General features: G+C 35.3%; 1 protein-coding gene across 1 annotated transcript; it reads left to right on the top strand.

Annotated features, from left to right (window-relative positions):
- The first annotated feature begins 3,174 nt into the window (after positions 1 to 3,174).
- map1lc3b (microtubule-associated protein 1 light chain 3 beta) lies at positions 3,175 to 16,851 on the top strand. The gene is made up of 4 exons (XM_042496181.1): positions 3,175 to 3,411; positions 8,277 to 8,332; positions 14,889 to 14,995; positions 15,101 to 16,851. Exons 1-4 carry the CDS (start codon positions 3,372 to 3,374, stop codon positions 15,276 to 15,278), a joined length of 381 nt encoding a protein of 126 aa, XP_042352115.1. The 5' UTR covers positions 3,175 to 3,371; the 3' UTR covers positions 15,279 to 16,851.
- Positions 16,852 to 26,061: the final 9,210 nt, after the last annotated feature.

The following is a 26,061-nucleotide window of genomic DNA, read 5'->3' as shown; positions in this document are numbered from 1 at the left end:
GGAATATAAGCTACTGGTAAATAAAAACAAAAAAACATACTTTCAGCAAAGTTATATATGGATATATGATTATTATTTTATTTTAATATTTTTGTATTATATTATTATTATAGAGATAGGTAAAAAATATAACAAATAAAATTACATACTTTTAGAAAAAAAATTTTATATATATATATATATATATATGAATGATATTATTATATTTTTTAGAATATTTTATTATATTATTACAGAGATAGATAGACAGACAGATAGATAGATAGACATGAAATAAATTAAATTTTAAAATGTTCAACAGATAAAAAAAAACAGTAACATAGAACTGATAAATCATTGTTATCATTGTTAGAAAATTAGTAGAAAAATTACTAATAAGGATTAACTTTATTCAGTGTCACAAGACAGCCGTATCAGTGGTGTCCATTTCTTTTCAACACTCTGTGCCATGGCGTGTCTCGGAACACTATTTTATGCAGTTTTCAGCAGTTTTTGGCAGTTTTTGAGACATGTCATATTTTGACATTTTTCGCCATACTATAGCCTAGGGTTATGACAGATTTCTAAGCACATCCTCTTGTAGAATAGCAAACTTCCTCCAAAGTCAGATGGCTTATAAGGTCTTTAATCCACATCTTAAAGGTTAGAGGAAAAATGTACTTCCATTTAAGCAGGATAAGTCGTCTAGCTTAAGAAGATGCAAACGATATCATGAGTCATCTGATTTTAGTGGGGGTGTTTGGAGTAAGCACAAAGGATGAAAGATGCTTTGGAGAGATGATAAATGATGCAGGTTAATAAAACCATTAAGATAAATACCTTTTATATTGGAAAAACAACGTGTTTTAATTTCTTTTGACTGTAACTGAAATTGAATGTATTTATTTTCTATTAATTGTTCTTTATCTATTTTCAAGAATATTCTAAAAAAAATTTAAATATTCAAATGCAATAATAACAATTTTCTCACATAGGCTCTTTAAAAATGGATGTGAATGCAGAATGAATGCAATATTTGTCCTTTTTCTGTTAAGAGAAACATTAAACTCCTACAATTTTCATGCTTGACTGTGCTCCAAGAGTCTTAGTGTGGGCTAAATGGTGGAAAACTTTAAATATCTCAGTACAATTCTTGACTCCCAGGTGAAGTTTTCTGGAAATACAGAGTATATTTTCAAGAGATGTTACCGCGGCTCTATCTTCAAAGGAAACTCAGTTACTCAATTTGTGCACAAAACTATGGCTGAGAATTTTTAACTTTTCACCTTCCTGCCTGGTACGGTCACTGAAACTGCATGTAGGAGTAAACTCTCTGAGATTGTGTCAGTGGTAAACCACAAAAGCCCTCAGAGCAAGGGAGTATCTTGGCAGATAGCTCCCATTTTCTCTCAGTTTGGGCTTCTGAGCTGCGGGTGGCGCTATATAGATTCCCTCTGGAAACTAAAAAAGTTTTTAAGAAGTGCTTCGTGCCATCTATTTTCTTAACCAAACAAAGTGACTGCTGAGTTTTAAAGCACAGACGGGCTGTGAATATGATCTGATTTAATGTGTGAAGTGTTTTTAATCTTGTCTGTATGTTTGTTTTACTAACTGCGTTTTGTGCTTTTTATTATGCTGTCTTCTGTGTCTGGTAGGTCAATGACTAATTAATTATTTTAAATTAATTAGTTGATTCATTTATTTTTTTATTATTTTTTCATTAATTTTTTTAAATTCACTTTTCTTTTAATAATTTCCACAATAAAGACAATAAAGATCTATTGTATTGTATTCTATTTTAATTTAATGCTCAGATTGTTCATCTAACGTTAACCCTTTAACGTCTGGATTGACATCAGTTTTGTTATGCTGTGCTTAGACACCTTTCACAAGGATCTAAACCTCTGACACTTGAGAAAACTGACTTGGCAAGAAATGTAGCAAAAACTGCAAAAAAAATTAGTAGTAAAAAGGTGACAAGAAATGTATATGAAAATTAGCTGGGGGGATTATTAGATAGATGTAATTATAATGATTTTTAAAAAATTTAAAAATGTCCAGAAAGCTATATTTATTATTCTGTTTAAGATTGTGTTACAAAAAAGGAAAAAAGAAGTAATTTTCTTCTTTTTTTAACTTTTTCTTTTTTTGTGATTTCTTATTTTCATGTAATTTTCTTGTATTTAAAAATAGATTTAAGATTATGTTACAAAAAGAAAACGGTATTATTATTGTTATTATTATTACTATTATTATAAGGTTTTTTTCTTTTTCTTTTTTTTTACTTTTCTGTTTTGTAATTTTATTTTCATACCATTTTCTTGTGTTTAAAAACAGATTTAAGGTTATGTTCTTTTTAAAGATTAAATCATTATTAATTTTTTCTGATTGTTTTATTATCATTATCATATATTATTATTATTATTTCTTTTTTTTACTTTTCTGTTTTGTGATTTCATTTCATATAATTTTCTTGTGTTTAAAAACAGATTTAAGGTTATGTTACAAAAAGAAAACAGTATTATTATTGTTATTATCATTATTATTAATTATTATTATTATGATAGGGTCTTTTTCTTTTTTCTTTTTTTTACTTTTCTGTTTTGTGATTTCTTATTTTCATATAATTTTTCTTGTGTTTAAAAACAGATTTAAGGTTATGTTACAAAAAGAAAACAGCATTATTATTGTTATTATTATTATTATTATTATTATTATTATTATTATTAATGATAGGGTCTTTTTCTTTTTTCTTTTTTTTACTTTTCTGTTTTGTGATTTCTTATTTTCAATAATTTTCTAGTGTTTAAAAATAGATTTAAGATCATGTTACAAAAGGAAAATAATTATTATTACAGCATGTTCTCTATGTCATTTATTTATTTTTTTTACTTTTCTTATTTGTGTTTTTATACTTTAATGTAATTTTCCTGTTTTTTTTGTTTGTTTTTTTTTTTACTAATTTCTTGCTAATTTTTTGGGCCATTTGTTTTTAAATTGCTCGTTGCCCTCTTTACGTGTTTTTTTTTTAGAGAAATCAAGCCAGTTTGCTCAGATGCCAAAGGGCTGACTAAGTGACTGACAGGGACAGAAAGACAGAGAGAGAGAGACAGACAGAGACAGAGACAGAGAGGGAGGCGCGTGACGTCAGAGGTCAGCTGACAGGTTTGTTTTGCTTGCTCGAGCTCGTCCTGATAACAGTCAGAGGAAGGAAGCAGCGACATCAAACCGTTTCCAGTCTAGTGCTCCTGTATTTTGTATTTTACCAACAAGCTACCGGCACAGAAACCACGGGCAGTTTTATACACCGTTTTTAGCTTTTATATTTTCGCTCTGATAACAGTCGCTACCTCCGTTTTCGTCCACTGCAAACTGGTTGACTTTGACGCAATATGCCTTCAGAAAAAACCTTCAAACAAAGAAGGACCTTCGGTAGGTGTTTCAGCAGCTTCTTTTAACATTTTTACACACAAATCCTTTAATTTTGTATTTTAAGTAATGCTATGTGTTTGTAGCTGTTAGCCGAAATTGTCAATAATTTGCACGAGAGTGAATTATATCGTTAATGTAAACAGGCCAGGTAGTTATCAGGGTATTAGCGTTCATTTTGTTAAGCTAGTTCAGTACAATTTAAATCAAAAGAGAGACACTAGACTTTTGTTTTCGGCTAATTAGAAAAAATAACAATCCGTGGTCAACTTCTCTACACAAAAAGACACCGATGTTGTAATAATAGGCTCAATAATTGCTCGCAGTCTTGTAAATATAGGCTTAAATATAGACGATATTTGGGCTGTTTGCTGCAGGCCTGCCTCCCCCTCTGTGTGAGTGTTTATTTGCATCAGAGCTGTGGGAGAAAAACAAAGTGGTGTCGAAACGCAGGGCAGAGAAAAACAGAGCTGCAGGATTGGGGGATGGGGCAGTTTGTGGAGAAGAGGAGAAGAGTTTAAGAAAACAAGAGAATAGATAGAAATGGTACCTAAAAGTGCCGAGTTTAGCTTTTGTTTCTGTTTGATGAGCAGGCCGCAGCCTCGATGTTGATTTTCGTTTTAGTCATCAGCGCACAGAGCTAAACACAAGGCCTGCAGTGCGCTTACAAATACACTGTATCATCCTTTATCCAACTTATTATACTTTGTGCTATTTTTAGTAACAAGGAACATAAGAAAATATTTGTAAAAAATATGTAAGTAGCTTAAGTAACAGTATAATCCCATTAAACTGCAAAAATAACAAGCTGATAAATTGGCCTTTAGTTGTTTTTTTCTTTAGTGTTACATGTCCTGACCGAACAAAGATGGGAACTGTTGACTCCAGCGCTGGAAACATAATTCCCAGTGTGACTAAAAGTAACCGACTTCCTGTTAAACGTCACGTTATTGGTCCAAATTTGCACAACCAGAGCACGTGAGGCAGCAAAAAGAAACACCGTGTCACGTGCGTTGGACTATTTTTGAGAACGTGATGCTTGAAATTCAATGCATTTTCTCTTTTAATGGTAAAACCGCGACAGACTTAATGGCCTGCACAGGTTATTGTTGGTTATGGCCACATGACTTTATATATATGTATATATATGTATAGATACATAGATCTAAATACAGTGGTTGGATGTAACTAAGTAGGATACATTTACTCAAGTACTGTACTAAGTACACATTTCAGGTATTTTTACTTTATGCGAATCTATTCTTTTAATACCAGATTATATTTGTACTCTGCTACATTTCAGAGGTACATGTTGTACGTTTTACTTCACTGCATCTATGTGACAACTCGAGTTACCGCTTACTTTACATATCAACATTTTTGCATATAAAACATGAAAGTAGTGTGTAAAGTATGATGATTTGCTGTAAATTACTACCCAGTAGTTTCATAGAAGTACAGCTGAAATGATAGGTTGATTTTTGAGTTTTGTGTGCTTTTTCAAAAAAAAAAAAAAAAATTTTTTAATTAGTTTTGATTTTATACTATTTTTTTCTGAATTGGGTACTTTTACTTTTCATACTTAACATTTTCCTTATTATACTTACTTACTTTTACTTAAGTAACATATTCTATGCACAACTTTTAACAGAGTATTTTCATAGTGTGGTATCAGTACTTTTACTTAAGTAAAAGAACTGAATCCTTCCTCCACCACTGTTTACATGTATGTATAGTGTAGCCCGATCCAGTTTAGGAAGAGGTGTGTGTAAGCTATATATGGTTGTTTACAGTTTATTTATAGAGTTTTTAATTTATCCCCGTGACACTGTATTTTTTGGGGCCTACTTGTTTGAGTAATTACACTTTTATTGCTTCACAGTGTTCATTACATTGTCATGACACACTTCACTCTGAGCATCAAACAGTTCGAGTTACATATTTGTATAATCGGTCATAAGATGACTCGGGAATCCACAGGGAATCTTCTAGTTGTGCTAAGCCGTGCTGACTAATTCGCATTTTATGACAGTGCTTGAAAAACCCCACGGGCTTTTAGACCACCTGCTTCCTATTTTGTTTTGTTTATTCCTCTTTTATTCGATCGAAAAGCGATGAGTCAAAGGCTGTTTGTCGCTTGGTCAGGTCAAGAGAGACACATACAGAGCTTCCCTGTTCTCGGGCGGTGAGCTCATGCTGATGTGGAACAGTGTCCTACATTTCCTCAAGTTTAGCATGAAAATGGCATCCTCGGAGGGAGATAAACATTTGTCTGTTGATTAAGTTAGATTTGTGGGCCTACGAGCTGTCTACTTAGAGAGCATTTTTTAGTGTTGTTGTCACAAGACTGCAGGAACTCAAAGCATCAACTGACTGTGACGGCCGCCAGCACCCTGAGTGCTTCCTTTGATTGCTTGGCTGCTCAAGTAAAGCAATGTCTAGTTTCATTTTTGCCTTTTCTACCAAAGGTATTTCAAAGCCGAAAAACTGACAGAGGTGATCACATTTTGAGAGGTTTTCCCCACCAGTTCGAACCTGTTGACCGATCCCATTTTGACCATCAGACTGTTGCTGTTGATGCTGAAAGTACAAAGTGCAGTAAGCCCGAGGTGTTATCTGTGGCCGTTTATTTTGGCCCAGTTACAAATCACTTAAAATGGGTTAAACCTCAGATAGGAGGGGCCTGCTCTGCCACAGGTCATCAATGACTTGATCCATCCAATCAGCATCTGTGGCACTCACCTGATCTTTTAGGCCGTCACCGTGGAGGGAAGTCAGTGTTAAAAAGTCCATCTTTAGCTGAGATTGTTAATAATCAGGGGGAGTCACAAGAAAGTCCAGATTCAAGTCCCAAGTCAAGACATGCACGTCCCAGGTCGAGTCCCAAGTCTTAAACTTTGAGTTTTTTGTAATATTCAGAATGTGTTTGTTATCATTTCTAATGCCAATAACAACAGAGTGATACTTAGTGGTGATAAACTGATAGCAATATTTTGTGTTCTGTTGTATCGTTACTTGGATGCCAAGCATAGATTATTTTAACATTAAAACGTATTTATACAGTACAAATTAAATGTTTGGTAGCCTAATAAAAAGTAAAATCAACTGCTTTTAAGATAAGATAATCCTGTATTAGTCCAACAGTGTGAAATTTGCATTGTTACAGCAGCTATGAGGTACAAGATAAGCAGCAAAAGAACAATAAAATAGTAAAAAAAAATAATTACAAATATAAAAAAATATTATTAAACAGATGTTGACCAGGTTTTCCTTCAGCAACATAATGTACAGTTTTAAAAATAGTGATAAATTCATTTCAGCATATCGCAAAACGTTAAAAATCTTAATAATATTGTATTATAGTGATAATATCGTATTTGTGGCTCTCTGGTGATTCATATTAAATCAACAAAAGTTGTGAAAGCTTTTTAAAATTTTTAGTTTGTCAAAAATCGTGTCTCCATCTGGAAGTTGCGATCCCCACACTTAACATACTGCAATTTAGTTTTTTTTGTTGACCCTCTAGTAGGTTTTGTACGTGAACGATTGGACTGGTTCAGACAAAGTGGAATGAGTATCATTAAAGCTAAATGATTCAGGAATTTATGGGAAATAAATTCATTTGTTTCACCAATTTTGAATAAAATAATATTTCATCTTTCTTTTTCAAGTCAAAAGGCACAAGGGCAAGGAAAGTTTAGAGTAAGTGGTGTTAGAGTTTAGGTCGAGTTTCAAGTCTTTTTTTCAAGTCCTGACTTAAACTCGTCAATTTCTTTGAATTGAGTTAACTTAAGAAAACACCCAGCTACACTTTAAAATGATATAAATTACTGAGGGCATTAGTGAATATATACGCTAACATTGTGTGTGTTCACATGGACATGAATAACCCGTTTATGAAAATGTTTTTGGAGTATGCAGTTTGTGTGTTTGAGCATGTAAAAAACATATCCGGTTTATTAGAAACCCAAATATTCTAGCTGGAGTAATCTGAAAAAAAAAGGGATGTGAATTCCTTTTGGGCTCAACATCGTTTCCCCAAATATGATCATAACCGGGATAAACCTCATGAACAGATTTTTCACGCGCATGTAACTGCTGTCATTGTATCAGGGTTTCTATGAACACCCGCGATATAAATAAACCAAATTTCCACAATGTAAGTGACACTTCCTAGTATCATTTCCCATATACGGCCGCAGCATGTGCTCGACATGCCTGTTTATATGCAATGGATGCAAATTATACACACTTTTGTGGACACACATTGGAGTAATTGAGTAGAAAATGTGAATCATAATTTCTGTATAATAATCTGCTAATCACTGTGGAACAATGTGGTTTCACCGTGAGAGGATTTTAGAAAAGCTCATTATGTTTTCACTGCAGCGCCATAGTCCACTAAGCAGTCTGTTCAATACATTTTCCCAGATGTTTCCATTAAGCTTCAACAATCACATTATGATTTTTTTATGCATTAAAGTAGATCTGATAAAAAATAGTGATACAGCACTTGCAGCTGAAACATTGTTTGTTAAGATCTCTGGACAAAGATATGATTCGTAACACCTCCACAAAGCTGTCGAACCAGAGATCATAATAACAAACTGCTCCTCACGTGATCGTCAGACACATTTGGAGTGTAGGGGGGAGGCGGGTGCAAGAGTGTCTGCGGGGGTGGAGTTAGCAGGGAAGTTGTGGTAAAACCTGCCTGTGTGTGCTTTTTTTTAAAAAGTCTTCTTGTTTGTATGTGTGTCTGCTAAGCCTTTGACCTCATTTGTGTTTTATCAGCTGATTCTCCTGACCTGCTAATCTCTTTGTCTGGTTGTACGTTTCCATTAACCTGCGTCTGTTTTTCTGCCCCACAGAGCAGAGAGTAGAAGATGTCAGACTGATCCGAGAGCAGCACCCCAACAAGATACCAGTGAGTTCAGATGCTTTTTTTAACTTTAAAGTTTGCAGAGTTTTAGTTTGTGCATACAACCACGAGTATCATTCATATTAACTTAGACTTTCTTGCCACAATCCCCAGAGACAGAAAGAAAAACAAAATAAAAAGAAGCAAAAGAAAGTGAAAAACCGAACAATAAAAAAAGGCATTTCATCGGGTTCAGTTTTGCACCAGTTCCTTGTTATTGTCTTCTTGCTTATGATCAATAATATCTCGGTCAAATATCCATCATAATCCTAATTTATAATATATCATCATTTTATATCGTTATAAAATTTTCATTCATAATTCATAATATCATCCAATCCATATTTATTTATAAAGCCCAATTTAAAAACAACAGAACTGACCAAAGTGCTGTACATAGATAAATAAATTAAAAAACAATAGTAATAAAAACAATAACTAAAAAACCCATAAATAACATAAGTGAGGACAAAAGACGAAGAAAAAAAAAGCTATTTAAAAAGGAAATGATACCACAAAGTAAAACTACAGAAACTTACTTTAATATCATCATAATTTGCGTTCCTTGGGTATTCCATATCCCAGAAATTCGTTGATTGCAACATTCACAACTTCCCAGAATTGGGTGTTTTTCATCATTTGTAATTTCTTCATTTAAGACAGGCACAACGTACATTTATCCACATTTAAACAAATGTAGATGTACCCGAGTTAGCTGGGGAGCTAGTTTTCATCAGTAGTCCTTTGCCTGATTTTAAACGGTATCCTAAAATAAAATAAAAAATATGAATAGAATTTTTTTTAAAAATATGAAGATTTGAAAGTGTATAATGGTTAAGACAAACAACATTAAGATAAAAAGGCATTAAATATAGTTAAACAAGTTATGAATGTATGGAACAGTTTGAGCGTATGAGCGGATAAAATACAAATAGCAGATGATGACGGTACGGTGTGAGTACAGTCATATTAAAATTAGGTACAATAAGCCTAAAATCAGTGCTGACATCGTTGGTCACTTGTGATATTCCTAGAGAGTGTGTGTGTTTTTTGCCTCTCTCATATTTTTACAACAAGATTGTTGTAAAGCAGTTTGTTTACTCTTTATTTGAGGTGTAATGAAGTAGCGCGTTAAATTTTTCAAACCTCCTCCATGTTTTTGAATTTGTAGCGGTGTGTAGTGACTTTCACATATTTATTTAGTCTTCTTTTGAAATTTCAACGTTCACTTCCCTCTATCATTTCGTCTTGGTGTTCACAGTTGAGAGAGTATTACAGTTTCTTGGATTCTGGTATAATTACTGTGAATCTTGTGCCACTGTATGTCTTTGAGTTTGAGTTTACTGACATTCGAGCTCACAGTTAACAACTAAATAAATGCAGAATTTACAATAAAAGAAGCAGAACTATATCTATATGTAAAATTTAACTAATAAAACAGAAAATACTGTCAAAACTACATATGTAAGTACACACACACACACCTTTATACTCATGCAAACCATACATCATACACAAATACAACCATGCATAGCTTTAAAACAGCAATATACAACATCACAGCACAATGCAGCCAAGAAACCCCAAAATCTTCACCGATCTAGCTTTTGTTCTGTCTGTTTAAAGGTTTTGGGTTTTCCTTCATAAAATAATCCCTCAGCTGCAGATTTCTAAAAAGAAACCCATTTTTTAATCCATATCACTCTTTCAAACCCTTAAAACGCTTTATATTCCCCGAAAGCTCTTTCAGTGATTGACTGAGCACTGAAGTACTACTCACTACTCAAAACATTTTAAGGGCAGAGAATTTTACTGCACTCTACTGAAGTACTGTTTTTTTGTATCTGTACTTTACTTGACTTTGACTCCACAACATTTGAAAGACAAATATTGTACTTTTGAATCCACTTCATTTCTATGAAGGCTATTGTTACTAGTTACATTTGCGTTGAAGTCAGCACATGTTTTTTTTTGTTTTTTTTAAACTGTGATTGTGCAGTTCTGCATGTGATTTGTTCGTCAAAGTTGTGTTCCCGCACCTTTACCTCGTGCGTGCGTTACTCAGATCGGGCAGCTCGTTGGTAGAGACACTTAGAGAGGAGAGGTCATTAAAGAAAGGTGTTTTTGTTTTTTAATTTAAAACATTTTTTTGTAAGATTTTTCTGTCTAGCTGAGTTGCTGTTTAATAGTTATAAATCTACAGATGTGTTGCTAGCATGTTAACCCTGTGAAATCTGAGCAGATTGGCTCGACATCTCTCAAAAACATAGAAAGAGGGCAATGAGCAAATTAGCAAAAATGACCCCAAAATTAGTAAGAAGTCAGTAAAAAGTTATAAGAAAAATTACCCAAAATTAGCAGAATAAATACAAATAAAATAATAAGTAAATACAATAAAGAAAAATATAAGTAAAATAACACAAAGTAAATGACATGAAAAAAGTGCTAAAAATAAATCACATCTAAATTATAATAAATATATTTGTCGATCCAGGTTTCAAAGTGTTTGGCTTGTTTATTTATTTACCAAAATGAAAACGGCGTTGGCGGTGCTTTTGTGATTCTCTGGGCATTTCAACAAGCTTTTCATTGTGCAGATTCTACAAGCAAGTCAGTGCACTCAGTGGTTGTTTTCATTAAAACAACCATTACATGGTTCTGTAATTGTATTGTGACAATATACAGCAATGTGTTAATATTATTTTAAAGAAAGAAATTTAAATACTTAGTATTTAAACTCAGTAGTTAAACTCAAGTAATAATGATAATAACTCAGCAACTTTTACTCATATCAGAATAATATTTGATTAGCAGCATCTTTACTTTGACTCAAGTGGTAGAGTCGTGTACTTTGTCCAACACTGGAAACTTCTGAGCGTGATGTGCACAACAGCACACAGGAAGACACGAGTCAGAACAAAACTGCAGCGGAAAATGTTACCACATATTTCCTGGTTGCTCTGATATGTCTGTGAAATCAATTTAAATGTCATTCGTCTGCATTGGACACATTTCTGCTTTTTGTTTGTTGTCCTCTATTTGGTGGTTTTATTGTTGCCTTGCTGGCCTTTATCCTAAATGTATTTGTGATTAGGCTTTTTTTTCCGCTCACAGTGACGACGGCAGTTTTTTCTTGTGATAAAGTGTGACTGAGTCAGGTGTCCTGTGACTCCTAGCAACCACGTGTAAACAAACACACACCTCTTGTTTCACCTGCTTGTCTTATCAATTTTGAGATAGAGTATCACCGCAGTCTTCCATCTGCTGCCCCATGTAAGGCCTCTTCTCAGCTTAAAAGCAGCCCAGTGTGTGTTTCCTGAGTACACTCCTGGGGTTATAAACTGCCATGTCATGGTAAGTGTTGACACCAGAGGCAGATGCGCTGTGTCACTGTAATGCAACTCCATCCAGACGGCCACAGTGGAGCCTGTGGGGGAGCGGAGGCCTGATTATAGCTCTCAGAGCAGCCTCACTGAACAATGTACCTGCTGTCACGACAAACGGGGGTCAGCGCTTTTCTCAGTCCATGCTCAGAGTTCAGATCAGCTCTTTTATCTCAATTTCATCATTATTATTTTAACATCCAGAAATTAGAAGTTACTTTAAAGGTTACAGATTCAGTGTAGGGGATTACTAATTTATAATACAAAGCTTGAGTTACAAACATGATGTGTAAGGCAGGGATGCTCATCTTGCTTTGTTTGGGGGCCACTTTTACGAAATGACAGGAGGCCAGGGGCCAGTCGCAGCAGCCCAGAACATGTTTATAGGATTGTAGGACGTTTCAGTATATTTCTCAGATTTCTGGATGTTTCGGGGATTTTTGGACATTAGCAGCTCAGTGAGGACCTCAGTCGGTTATTGTTTGATAAACAAGCACTATTTTAATGCTGTTTTATGCAGTCTGGCAACTTCTGAATACTATATCCATCCCTCGTAATGATGTCATCACGCCATGGTCGTGCCAGGTGGCGCTTAGAGGAATGAATGATGAATCTGTCACTATGCCTTTTCACTCTGCTAAAAAAAATGAGCGAATCCCAAAAACTATAAAATATATATAGTTCAACTGACTAATGGAGTGTCAACATTATTTTATATTATTATTATTATTATTATTATTATTATTATTATTATTATTATTATTATCTCTATTTTATTATTATTATCATTATTATTATATTTTCGTTTTATTTCTACATTTAAAAATATTTTGGATCAGCATTTTTTTTTATTATTTAATATCTGGTATATCAGGAAAAAATGTCAGATTTTTGTATTTTATTTATAATGACACAGTTTCAATACTTTTATCAAGTATAATGGATTATTGAGTTGCATAACTTTTAGCTTTGGTTGTACAGATTTTAGGGATATAAAGGATCTGAATGTACTCCAAGAAATAACATTACAATAAGCAAAAATTTCTTTGCAGTTCAAGGGGTTCAAATATTGTGAGTTTGTCAATATTGCTCAGTGCTGATTGCCATCAGTTTCATCTATTAACAAGTTCTCTAATTAATTTCCAGAAAATAAACTCATGGTGTACTTTGTATAACTACCATGTTGTAATATTTTATCCACATCAAACGGCTGCCCGATAATGTACTTTAAACAAAAGGTTATTATAGTGTGCATAATGTCCTATCAAAGGTAGCGTAAACACGTGGACTATTGGCTAGGACATTAGACGGCTCAGATAAGTAATTGAGAGTGCTTTTGAACTGTATAAACTCAGACTCAGACAGAGGATGCTGTGTGGCAGCCGGCTGCTGTGGATTAGAGTTTGAGTCTTATAGCTGATGCAGGTTTTACACCGTCAGTGACGAAGTGCTCTGTGTACTGACTGTGCTGTTTTTAAAGGGTTTGATTATAAAAAAAACATCTTAACTTGATTAAATGTCTCACTGAATAAAAGATCAAATGTTTGTAGCGCAAGCAAATTAGTCTTGGTTCAGGGAAAATGGACTTAAAGGAATAGTTCACCAAAAATGAAAACGCAGTCATCTCTCAAACAATTCAAGCAAATGGTGACCAGAATTCAAACATTAAAAAAATACATAATATAATCTTTTTTTTGTAATTAGATTTTTTTCCATCATATTTATTTCTGTGTTTTTTTTCCTTTTTTAAATAAATAAATTATTTGATTTAAAATTCTATGACATCACAGGTCATTCTAAGCCAAATTTCCTTTTAGAGTGTCATAAAATTCGGCTGTGTGTGTATATGATTTGTTATTATACTATTTGTTGTTATTCTCTGCACAAAACTAAATAAAGATCTGATCACAAACAAATAAACAAAAAAAAAAACACAATAAAGCCACAAAATGTCTCCATACTGCTCATCGGAAGTAATCCAAGTCCGTCCATCAGATTAAAAACGACATTTTTGGTGTTTTTTTTTTTTCAACCATTAGAGCTTCTTTCAAAAGCGCCGATTTATAAAACGATGGTTCGGGTGTGTAGATGCTTCAACCAAGAGAAGTATTTGTCTCCTGCAGCGAGTAGGGACGTTACCTACACGTTCCAATAATGTTTCACAGAAAACATTTTAATTTGATGTTCAAAGACCTTTAAGGATGTTTAGCATTTCAAATAATATTCCTTAAAGGTCAAATGCTGACTAAAACGCAGCGTTTTAACTGCAGCATTCTGAGGATGTTGTGGTGACGTTGAGAAGCGACAGATCATTGAATGCTCTTTTGTAAAACATTCCCACAATGTTACATGAGAACAAAGGAGGAACATTTTCAAAGCAATATTCAGAAAATGTTTTCAGGATGTTATTGAGGCCTACCATTACACCTTTTTTTTTTACGAAACGTACCTGTGATGTACGTTAAAAAATGATATGTTAACAAAAACAACAACACAACAACACACAACAACATTTGTAACATTTTGATGACGTTTATTGAGGATGTTACCCAAACCTTAAAAGAACATTCTGGGAACTAAAAGAAAACTTGCGGCTGACAACATTACTGAAACATGACTCAAACATTGAATTGTTCCATTCTTCGAACACATTTTTAGGGCGAAAACCTGCTAGTTGGTTCGGTAAAAACAAACAAACGAACAGAACAAAAGTATGCGAGCACGCATATGTGAACGCGGCTCCAGCACTAGTAGCTCCAAGCTACAACGAGGCTAAAAACATGACGCCAGTAACGTGTTTTTCAAACAACTTGACACGTCGGGGCTTCGGGATACCTGGATTTCTTTGGACGAGCAGTATGGAGACATTTTTTGGACTTTCCATCAGCATGAGGGTGAGTAGATAATGACTGAATTTTCATTTTTGGGCGAACTATCCCTTTAAGACTCACAAACAAGCAGAGCTGTTCTTTTTTTCTTTGTATTCATATCATCTGATATGTGTGACCTCATCTCCCCGTTATATCTCCCTGCTGGACTATCGGTGACTCTGGTCCTGAAGCGGTTCCAGCTGTCAGAGGATCAGGTCTAAAAACAGCACAGGAGATAATGCTCCTGCAGAACTCCCCCAGAATAGAAGCGGAGGAGTCATTGATCGATGATGTGTGTGTCTCCTGCAGGTGATCATTGAGAGGTATAAAGGAGAAAAACAGCTCCCCATCCTGGACAAGACCAAGTTCCTGGTGCCAGACCACGTCAACATGAGTGAACTCATCAAGATCATCAGGTACGCCTCCTCTCCCTCCTCTCTTCCCCTCCTCTCCTCCTCACTCTGCCATGTCCTCCCCTCTCCTCTCCTCCTCACTCTGCCATGTCCTGGTCTCGCCACCAGGAGGCGCCTCCAGCTCAACTCCAATCAAGCTTTCTTCCTGCTGGTCAACGGCCACAGCATGGTGTCCGTGTCGGCCGCCATCTCCGAGGTCTATGAACGGGAGCGGGACCAGGATGGCTTCCTGTACATGGTGTATGCCTCCCAGGAGACCTTTGGCACCGCCACGACCGCCCAGTGAGCGCACTTCCTTCCTTCTTCCACCTGGCAGGCGATTGGACGATAGTAGTTTTTAGCCCCCCCTCCACACCTTTAATCTCGACTGTAAAACACAAACTGCTCAATCTAAACACAGCGTACGATAATTTGCCAGGTCGTGATCTTGTTATTCGGACTGTTTGTGTTCCACCGCGCTCACCCGGTAGCATAAAGCCACAGGGGTCGACCAGAGAACAGCAGAGTTTAAGTAGAGAAATCCCCGAAATCTGACTCAGGCCGATAGAGTCTTTTAGTGTGTCTCTGCCTCGTTATATTGTCCTCTCTGGTGAATCATGTCCACTGTCATGGCAGCGTACCGCCTGCAGTTATTTTCAGTGTTGTGGTGTCTCCTCGGCTGTATTTATGTTAATGTATATATACATTTCAGGTAGTGATATGACATAAAAAGTGGCCCTCCACTTATCGATATATACATTAGCCAATGAACAAAAGCCAACCTTAAATTTAAGGTTTTTGGAGGCAGAGATTTGTTTTCAATGGAGTTTTTTTTATTGCAGTTTATGGGGATTTAGAGTCTCGCTGGGAGAAAAATGCAAAGTGAAGTAGAGCTGTTAATCGACGCGTCTCTGCTGTGTGTCTCATCACATTCCCTTAATGGTCCTTCTTTGGTGTTTTGATCCCTCCCTGCCTTGTAGCCTAAAGCGTCTTCACTGTAACGACAATATGTTGGGGAACTGCTTTCGCTCTTGATGATTGTAGATTGCAAAAAAAAAAAAGAAAAAATGCCTTGGTGTACAGATAATATTGACTTTTGAGCTTTGAATATAAAAAGGGGTTCCAATGAGAGTGTAACCAAGTTGAATTTGGACACACTACAAGGAGCACAGTCTGATTGCATGTGTGAATGGAGGATGAGGGTGTTTGTGTAGATGCTGATGAGAGGAGGAGGTTGCCGTTTTTTTGTTTTTTTTATATCTCCTTTGAAACAATAATTTATTGAAGTGATCAAGGACTGATGGGAAGTCAAAAAAAGAGAGTTGATGATGTCTGACTGTCCATCTGTGTCCAGCCTTCGACCTGCGGGGCAGATTTCCCAGATCTGCCACTGTTGTTTAGTTTCACTTCACTGAAACTCAACAAGCACTTTCACTTTGGGGAACGTGCACTAAGGGCTGCACTCGAAAAAGAAGATTTTGAATATCCTGTCTGTCTATAGATGGATGGTCCCTCACACTGTCTGTGCTGTGCTTCTCCTCCTCCTCCTCACCATCTTCTCAACAGACTGAGGTTTAGCTGCTTTTATATCGCAGTATTTTATCACTTTTTATTTTACGTGATTTTTATTTCTATGTACAACATGTCTTTACTCTTCCCTGTCTACAGTATCTGAAGGTGATTTTTTTTTGTTGTTTTTCTGACTCGTGAAAGCCACTGTGTGTTTGTTACAGAGGGGTGGAGCGTTTGTTTCCGTGGTCTTTTCTGCCTGCTCCTTTGTTTCACACACACACATATCCACACACAGCAATATCACACAGCCTCCTCTTATGTATTTATGTTGGTATTTTGTAAACAATAAAAGGAGAAAAAAAAGATAATACCTGGGGGTCCTGTGATTTGTGTGAATACTGAAAATATTATGATAAATATTATTTTCAGTAATCTAGCATCACCATAATGTCAAATGTAGTCCACAGTGGCAGCCCCTCAGCTATCAGCTCTCACACATTTACACTGGTGATTCATAGATCCTGAAAAAAAAGGGACTGAAAATAGAGCAGAAATCAAACTGATAACAGAGGGCAGGTAAAATATGTATGTATGAGTATGTATGATCAGATAAAAAAAACCCAGCATGGATGTGATGTGGGACAAATATATTGAAAATGGTTTCTCATTAATTCATAATTTAGATGAATTTGTTGTTTTAAAGATGTGTATTTACTGTTCTTTGTCTTTTCTCACTGCATATATATATATATATATATATATATATATATATATATATATATATATATATATATATATATATATATATATATATATATATATGAAAGTGTACTATACTTACTTATACTACTATACTATATATACTATACTATGACTTTTTTTGATTTGGGACAACATACTATAGTAAGACGTTTTTTCATAATTTCGGATGAAATACTATATTATGGTGTTTTTTTTTCATGACTTTGACATACTGTACTTTCATGTTTTCTTTCATGATTTCAGGGGACATACTGTAGTGTGTTGTTTTTTAATGATTTTGAACGACACACTATACTATGACCTTTTTTCATGATTTTAGATGATATACTATAGTATGACTTTTTCATTATTTCCCACAACGAAGTATAGGCCTACTGGGAGTGGTATTCATGGTTTTGAACTATACTAAGACATTTTTTTCATGGCCTCCAGCGACACAGTATACTATGATGTTTTTTATGATTTGGGACGACGAACAATGATATGATATTTTTTCACGATTTCTGACGACATACTATACTATTACATTTTGGGTCATTTTTGACGATATAGTATACGATGACATTTTCAGGTTTTTGACGATATACTATACTTATGCCATAGTATAGTATGCCGAAAAATGTCAAATTTTGACATATGAAAAAAAAGGCTGAAAACGACATATCATAGCTTGTAGAGACACGTCATGGTATGCAATACCTAAAAAAGGACAAAAATCTCATAATTACTCATGGCGAAAAAAACGGCCGAAAAAGCAAGTTTAGACCATATTGACTTCTGCGCATGCATGCGTCGGCGTCTGCTGCATCTGAGTGCGTGGGAATTGTTGCAATTTTCGTCTTTTATTGGTTTTAAAGTGATTTTTCTATCTTGTCGGGAAGTTCCTCTTGTATTTTACTTTTGATCACTGCGATCTAATCAACGATCAGAAAATCCCAAACCCCGATTTACCTGTTTTTTAAAGTGCCAACTATAAGAAGTTTTTGACAATAATGACTGAGGCAAACAACAAGAGAATTGATTACTCGTGAAAAACATCAGCGGATTGAGAAAAACCCTCCAGGTGGATGAGCACACTACCAACAACTTTCTGAAATTAATTCAGAAGTTTCGCGCATCGCTGCAAACATCCGATCATCCCTGCCTAAGACAGACTACTTGGAAGGTCAGCCCCGAAGAAACAACATTGTGAGTGACTGCATCCAAGAGTATAGCAACGAAAGCTGGGCTGAATCGGAGGAAAAAGTGCGAAAACTTCTCTCTGAAAAGCTCAAAGTCACCCTGGTTGAGTTGGAGCGACTGCATCGGACCTGGCTATCAGCTGGAGCGAGAGCGCTGCAAATTGTGGCAAAATTCCAGTGTTGGAGAGAGCAAAGGATCTTAAATGTTTACATCAACAAGGACTACTGGGATGCTATTCGCCAAAAGCGTAAAGATCTCATAAACAGCCACAAAGGCTGCGCGAGAGCGAGGCGACATTGCATTTCTGCAATATGATAAACTCATCATCCTGCCTCTCAGCGTCCAAAGACTGACAGCCGAGCCCAGGTGAGGGCCAGCAGTCCCCGGTAGGCAACTCCTGCACCCTCTGAACAGTACACTATCCACCACATAAGTGAATGAACTCCGTTTACGACAATCCCACAGCCCAGCAAACCAACAGATGTATTAGGAAGCTGAATTATTTAGCCTAAATCATGTCTTTAATTCATATACGCTATATGATTTTAGACACTCAAACAAATTGTCCTCCCATGACCCTGATGTGAACTTTTACATCATGTAATTGGTGAGCCCCGGTCCTGCAATTATTGCAATGAAAATGATTTAAATAATTTAACTGAAAATTTGTCAAGGAAGTCTGATATTTTCTTGTAGTTTACCAGAAAAATAATGAGCAACAGACTCACTTCCTGTCAGCTTTGAATCCTGAATCTACTGTTGTGGCACTGTCAGAAACGTGGCTCACATTTGAAACTGCAGATATACTGAATATAACATGAATCAATGCATCTCTGTTCATTCATGTCGAAAGGTTAAACTTGGAGGAGGGGTCTCTTTATAAGTGCATAATGATTTTGAGTTCAAAGTAAGAGAAGATCTCACTTTGAATTCGATGGAAATTGACATTATATCTGTATTCTTGGAAATACCTCATTGTCCTCATTTTGGTGGTAAAAAATATAATTGGAGGTATCTACCGCCCATTGGATACCAAAATCAGTTCTCTTTAGATGTTATTAATGATGAAAGAAAATTATGTTTTCTTTTAAGTTACATTTTTTAAATGTATTATATTCATCCTACTTCCACCCTGGAAAAGTGAAAAGTAAAAGTGCCACTTTGATTGGTAATATTTTAACATATTCTTTTCAGAGTGTTTTGAATTCAGAGATTTTGTGTACAGACATTTCGGACCATTTCCCTGTATTTCAATTTCATTAGCAATAGGATTCAGTGTTTAAAGAAGATGAAGTATGCAATCGAATATTTCATGAAATATCTAACGATTGCACAAGTATTCATCTTCAATTTAATGGATGGATGTTACATGGCATAAAAATATCTATATTCTACAGGATGCAAAAACTTGCATACAAATCTTGTGCACAAATATTCAATTCTTCAATTAATGAATATAGTTTCTGCTTAGTAAGCATAACATCAAATCAGAAAAGGCTGCTAGCAAACCGTGATTCTCTGCATGCACTTGAATCTTCGATAATTAAAAATAAACTATTGCAAAATGCTACACCCCACAATTCAAAAAAAAAACAATTCTACTCGACATAACGAAAAGAACTTTCAAGAAGTTTCAAGAATCTGCCAGAATAAATTGGGTCCATGGAACATACTTAATCAACAAATTAATAGCATGTAAAAAAAAAATGACCATAAACGCCATAGTATAGTATGTCGAAAAATGTCAAATTTTGACCCGTCGTAAAAATGGCTAAAAACCAAATATTTTAGTTTGTAAAGACGCCCCCTAGTGTACAAAGTGGGAATACAGGCCAAAAACGTCCAAAAACTTCATTATTAAGCATGTCAAAAAATTGGCCAAAAACGCCGTATGTCGAAAAATGTCAAATTTTGACCCGTCGTAAAAATGGCTAAAAGCCACCTATTGTAGCTCATAGAAACGCCCCCTAATGTACAAAGTGGGAATAGTGGCCAAAAAAGTCCAAAAATTTCATAATTTAGCATGTCAAAAAAATTGGCCAAAAACGCCATAGTATAGTATGTCGAAAAATGTCAAATTTTGACCCGTCGTAAAAATGGCTAAAAACCACATAGTATAGCTCATAGCAACGCCCCCTAATGTACAAAGTGGGAATAGTGGCCAAAAATGTCCAAAAATTTCATTATTTAGCATGTCAAAAAAATGGCCAAAAACGCCATAGTATAGTATGTCGAAAAATGTCAAATTTTGACCCGTCGTAAAAATGGCTAAAAACCACCATATATAGCTCATAGAAACGCCCCCTAATGTACAAAGTGGGAATAGTGGCCAAAAAAGTCCAAAAATTTCATAATTTAGCATGTCAAAAAAATTGGCCAAAAACGCCATAGTATAGTATGTCGAAAAATGTCAAATTTTGACCCGTCGTAAAAATGGCTAAAAACCACATAGTATAGCTCATAGCAACGCCCCCTAATGTACAAAGTGGGAATAGTGGCCAAAAACGTCCAAAAATTTCATTATTTAGCATGTCAAAAAAATGGCCAAAAACGCCATAGTATAGTATGTCGAAAAATGTCAAATTTTGACCCGTCGTAAAAAATGGCTAAAAACTACTTATTATAGCTCATAGAAACGCCCCCTAATGTACAAAGTGGAAATAGTGGCCAAAAAAGTCAAAAAACTTCATAATTTAGCATGTCAAAAAAATGGCCAAAAACGCCATAGTATAGTATGTCGAAAAATGTCAAATTTTGACCCGTCGTAAAAAATGGCTAAAAACCACATAGTATTGCTCGTAGAGACGCCCCCTAGTGTTCAAAGTGGGAAAAGAGGCCAAAAAAGTCCAAAAACTTCATAATTTAGCATGTCAAAAAAATGGCCAAAAACGCCATAGTATAGTATGTCGAAAAATGTCAAATTTGTGACCCATCGTAAAAATGGCTAAAAACCAAATAGTATAGCTCATAAAAATGCCCCCTAATGTACAAAGTGGGAATCGAGGCTAAAAAAGTCCAAAAACTTCATAATTTAGCATGTCAAAAAAATTGGCCAAAAGCCATAGTATAGTATGTCGAAAAATGTCAAATTTTGACCCGTTGTAAAAATGGCTAAAAACCACCTATTGTAGCTCATAGAAACGCCCCCTAATGTACAAAGTGGGAATAGTGGCCAAAAAAGTCCAAAAACTTCATAATTTAGCATGTCAAAAAAATTGGCCAAAAATGCCATAGTATAGTATGTCGAAAAATGTCAAATTTTGACCCGTGGTAAAAATGGCTAAAAACCAAATAGTATAGCTCGTAGAAACGCCCCCTAATGTACAAAGTGGAAATAGTGGCCAAAAAAGTCCAAAAACTTCATAATTTAGCATGTCAAAAAAATTGGCCAAAAACGCCATAGTATAGTATGTCGAAAAATGTCAAATTTTGACCCGTCGTAAAAATGGCTAAAAACCACCTATTATAGCTCATAGAAACGCCCCCTAATGTACAAAGTGGGAATAGTGGCCAAAAAAGTCCAAAACTTCATAATTTAGCATGTCAAAAAAATTGGCCAAAAACGCCATAGTATAGTATGTCGAAAAATGTCAAAATTTGACCCGTCATAAAAATGGCTAAAAACCAAATAGTATAGCTCGTAGAAACGCCCCCTAATGTACAAAGTGGGAATCGAGGCTAAAAAAGTCCCAAAAACTTCATAATTTAGCATGTCAAAAAAATTGGCCAAAAACGCCATAGTATAGTATGTCGAAAAATGTCAAATTTTGACCCGTCGTAAAAATGGCTAAAAACCACCTATTGTAGCTCATAGAAAAACACCCCCTAATGTACAAAGTGGGAATAGTGGCCAAAAAAGTCCAAAAACTTCATAATTTAGCATGTCAAAAAAATTGGCCAAAAACGCCATAGTATAGTATGTCGAAAAATGTCAAATTTTGACCCGTTGTAAAAATGGCTAAAAACCACCTATTACAGCTCGTAGAGACACCCCCTCGTGGAATAAGTGGGAATAGTGGCCAAAAAAAAAGTCCAAAAAACTTCATTATTTAGCATGTCAAAAAAATTGGCCAAAAACGCCATAGTATAGTATGTCGAAAAATGTCAAATTTTGACCCGTCGTAAAAATGGCTAAAAAACACCTATTATAGCTCATGGAAACGCCCCCTAATGTACAAAGTGGGAATAGTGGCCAAAAAAGTCCAAAAACTTCATAATTTAGCATGTCAAAAAAATTGGCCAAAAACGCCATAGTATAGTATGTCGAAAAATGTCAAATTTTGACCCGTCGTAAAAATGGCTAAAAACCACATAGTATAGCTCATAGAAACGCCCCCTAATGTACAAAGTGGGAATAGTGGCCAAAAAAGTCCAAAAATTTCATAATTTAGCATGTCAAAAAAATTGGCCAAAAACGCCATAGTATAGTATGTCGAAAAATGTCAAATTTTGACCCGTCGTAAAAAATGGCTAAAAACCACCTATTGTAGCTCATAGAAACGCCCCTAATGTACAAAGTGGGAATAGTGGCCAAAAAAGTCCAAAAACTTCATAATTTAGCATGTCAAAAAAAATGGCCAAAAACGCCATAGTATAGTATGTCGAAAAATGTCAAATTTTGACCCGTTGTAAAAATGGCTAAAAACCACCTATTACAGCTCGTAGAGACACCCCCTCGTGGAATAAGTGGGAATAGTGGCCAAAAAAGTCCAAAAAACTTCATATTTAGCATGTCAAAAAAATTGGCCAAAAACGCCATAGTATAGTATGTCGAAAAATGTCAAATTTTGACCCGTCGTAAAAATGGCTAAAAAACACCTATTATAGCTCATAGAAACGCCCCCCTGTGTACAAAGTGGGAATAGTGGCCCAAAAAAGTCCAAAAACTTCATAATTTAGCATGTCAAAAAAATTGGCCAAAAACGCCATAGTATAGTATGTCGAAAAATGTCAAATTTTGACCCGTCGTAAAAATGGCTAAAAACCACCATATTATAGCTCATAGAAACGCCCCCTAATGTACAAAGTGGGAATAGTGGCCAAAAAAGTCCAAAAACTTCATAATTTAGCATGTCAAAAAAAATGGCCAAAAACGCCATAGTATAGTATGTCGAAAAATGTCAAATTTTGACCCGTCGTAAAAAATGGCTAAAAACCACCTATTATAGCTCATAGAAACGCCCCCTAATGTACAAAGTGGGAATAGTGGCCAAAAAAGTCCAAAAACTTCATAATTTAGCATGTCAAAAAAATTGGCCAAAAACGCCATAGTATAGTATGTCGAAAAAATGTCAAATTTTGACCCGTCATAAAAATGGCTAAAAACCACATAGTATAGCTCATAGAAACGCCCCCTAATGTACAAAGTGGGAATAGTGGCCAAAAAAGTCCAAAAAACTTCATAATTTAGCATGTCAAAAAAATTGGCCAAAAACGCCATAGTAGTATAGTATGTCGAAAAATGTCAAATTTTGACCCGTTGTAAAAATGGCTAAAAACCACCTATTACAGCTCGTAGAGACACCCCCTCGTGGAATAAGTGGGAATAGTGGCCAAAAAAGTCCAAAAAACTTCATTATTTAGCATGTCAAAAAAATTGGCCAAAAACACCATAGTATAGTATGTCGAAAAATGTCAAATTTTGACCCGTCGTAAAAATGGCTAAAAAACACCTATTATAGCTCATAGAAACGCCCCCTAATGTACAAAGTGGGAATAGTGGCCAAAAAAGTCCAAAAACTTCATAATTTAGCATGTCAAAAAAATTGGCCAAAAACGCCATAGTATAGTATGTCGAAAAATGTCAAAATTTGACCCGTCATAAAAATGGCTAAAAACCAAATAGTATAGCTCGTAGAAACGCCCCCTAGTGTACAAAGTGGGAATCGAGGCTAAAAAAGTCCAAAAACTTCATAATTTAGCATGTCAAAAAAATTGGCCAAAAACGCCATAGTATAGTATGTCGAAAAATGTCAAATTTTGACCCGTCGTAAAAATGGCTAAAAACACTATTATTATAGCTCATAGAAACGCCCCCTAATGTACAAAGTGGAAATAGTGGCCAAAAAAGTCCAAAAACTTCATAATTTAGCATGTCAAAAAAATGGCCAAAAACGCCATAGTATAGTATGTCGAAAAATGTCAAATTTTGACCCGTCGTAAAAAATGGCTAAAAACCACCTATTATAGCTCATAGAAACGCCCCCTAATGTACAAAGTGGGAATAGTGGCCAAAAAAGTCCAAAAACTTCATAATTTAGCATGTCAAAAAAATGGCCAAAAACGCCATAGTATAGTATGTCGAAAAATGTCAAATTTTGACCCGTCGTAAAAATGGCTAAAAACCACCTATTATAGCTCATAGAAACGCCCCCTAATGTACAAAGTGGGAATAGTGGCCAAAAAAGTCCAAAAACTTCATAATTTAGCATGTCAAAAAAATTGGCCAAAACGCCATAGTATAGTATGTCGAAAAATGTCAAATTTTGACCCGTCGTAAAAATGGCTAAAAACCCACATAGTATAGCTCATAGAAACGCCCCCTAGTGTACAAAGTGGTACAAATCGAGGCAAAAAAGTCCAAAAACTTCATAATTTAGCATGTCAAAAAAATTGGCCAAAAACGCCATAGTATAGTATGTCGAAAAATGTCAAATTTTGACCCGTCGTAAAAATGGCTAAAAACCACATAGTATAGCTCATCATAGAAACGCCCCCTAATGTACAAAGTGGGAATAGTGGCCAAAAAAGTCCAAAAACTTCATAATTTAGCATGTCAAAAAAATTGGCCAAAAACGCCATAGTATAGTATGTCGAAAAATGTCAAATTTTGACCCGTCGTAAAAATGGCTAAAAACCACATAGTATAGCTCATAGAAACGCCCTAGTGTACAAAGTGGGAATAGTGGCCAAAAAAGTCCAAAAACTTCATAATTTAGCATGTCAAAAAAATTGGCCAAAAACGCCATAGTATAGTATGTCGAAAAATGTCAAATTTTGACCCGTCATAAAAATGGCTAAAAACCACATAGTATAGCTCATAGAAACGCCCCCTAATGTACAAAGTGGAAATAGTGGCCAAAAAAGTCCAAAAACTTCATAATTTAGCATGTCAAAAAAATTGGCCAAAAACGCCATAGTATAGTATGTCGAAAAATGTCAAATTTTGACCCGTCGTAAAAATGGCTAAAAAAAACCAAATAGTATAGCTCGTAGAAACGCCCCCTAATGTACAAAGTGGAATAGTGGCCAAAAAAGTCCAAAAACTTCATAATTTAGCATGTCAAAAAAATTGGCCAAAAACGCCATAGTATAGTATGTCGAAAAATGTCAAATTTTGACCCGTCGTAAAAATGGCTAAAAACCACATAGTATAGCTCATAGAAACGCCCCCTAGTGTACAAAGTGGGAATAGTGGCCAAAAAAGTCCAAAAACTTCATAATTTAGCATGTCAAAAAAAATGGCCAAAAACGCCATAGTATAGTATGTCGAAAAATGTCAAATTTTGACCCGTCGTAAAAATGGCTAAAAACCAAATAGTATAGCTCGTAGAAACGCCCCCTAGTGTACAAAGTGGGAATCGAGGCTAAAAAAGTCCAAAAACTTCATAATTTAGCATGTCAAAAAAATTGGC

This window comes from Plectropomus leopardus, chromosome 11 (assembly GCF_008729295.1).
Source record: "Plectropomus leopardus isolate mb chromosome 11, YSFRI_Pleo_2.0, whole genome shotgun sequence".
Taxonomy (NCBI): Eukaryota; Metazoa; Chordata; class Actinopteri; order Perciformes; family Serranidae; genus Plectropomus; species Plectropomus leopardus.
Note: the sequence above shows the minus strand (reverse complement) of the source record. Positions and strands in the feature narration are given on the sequence as shown.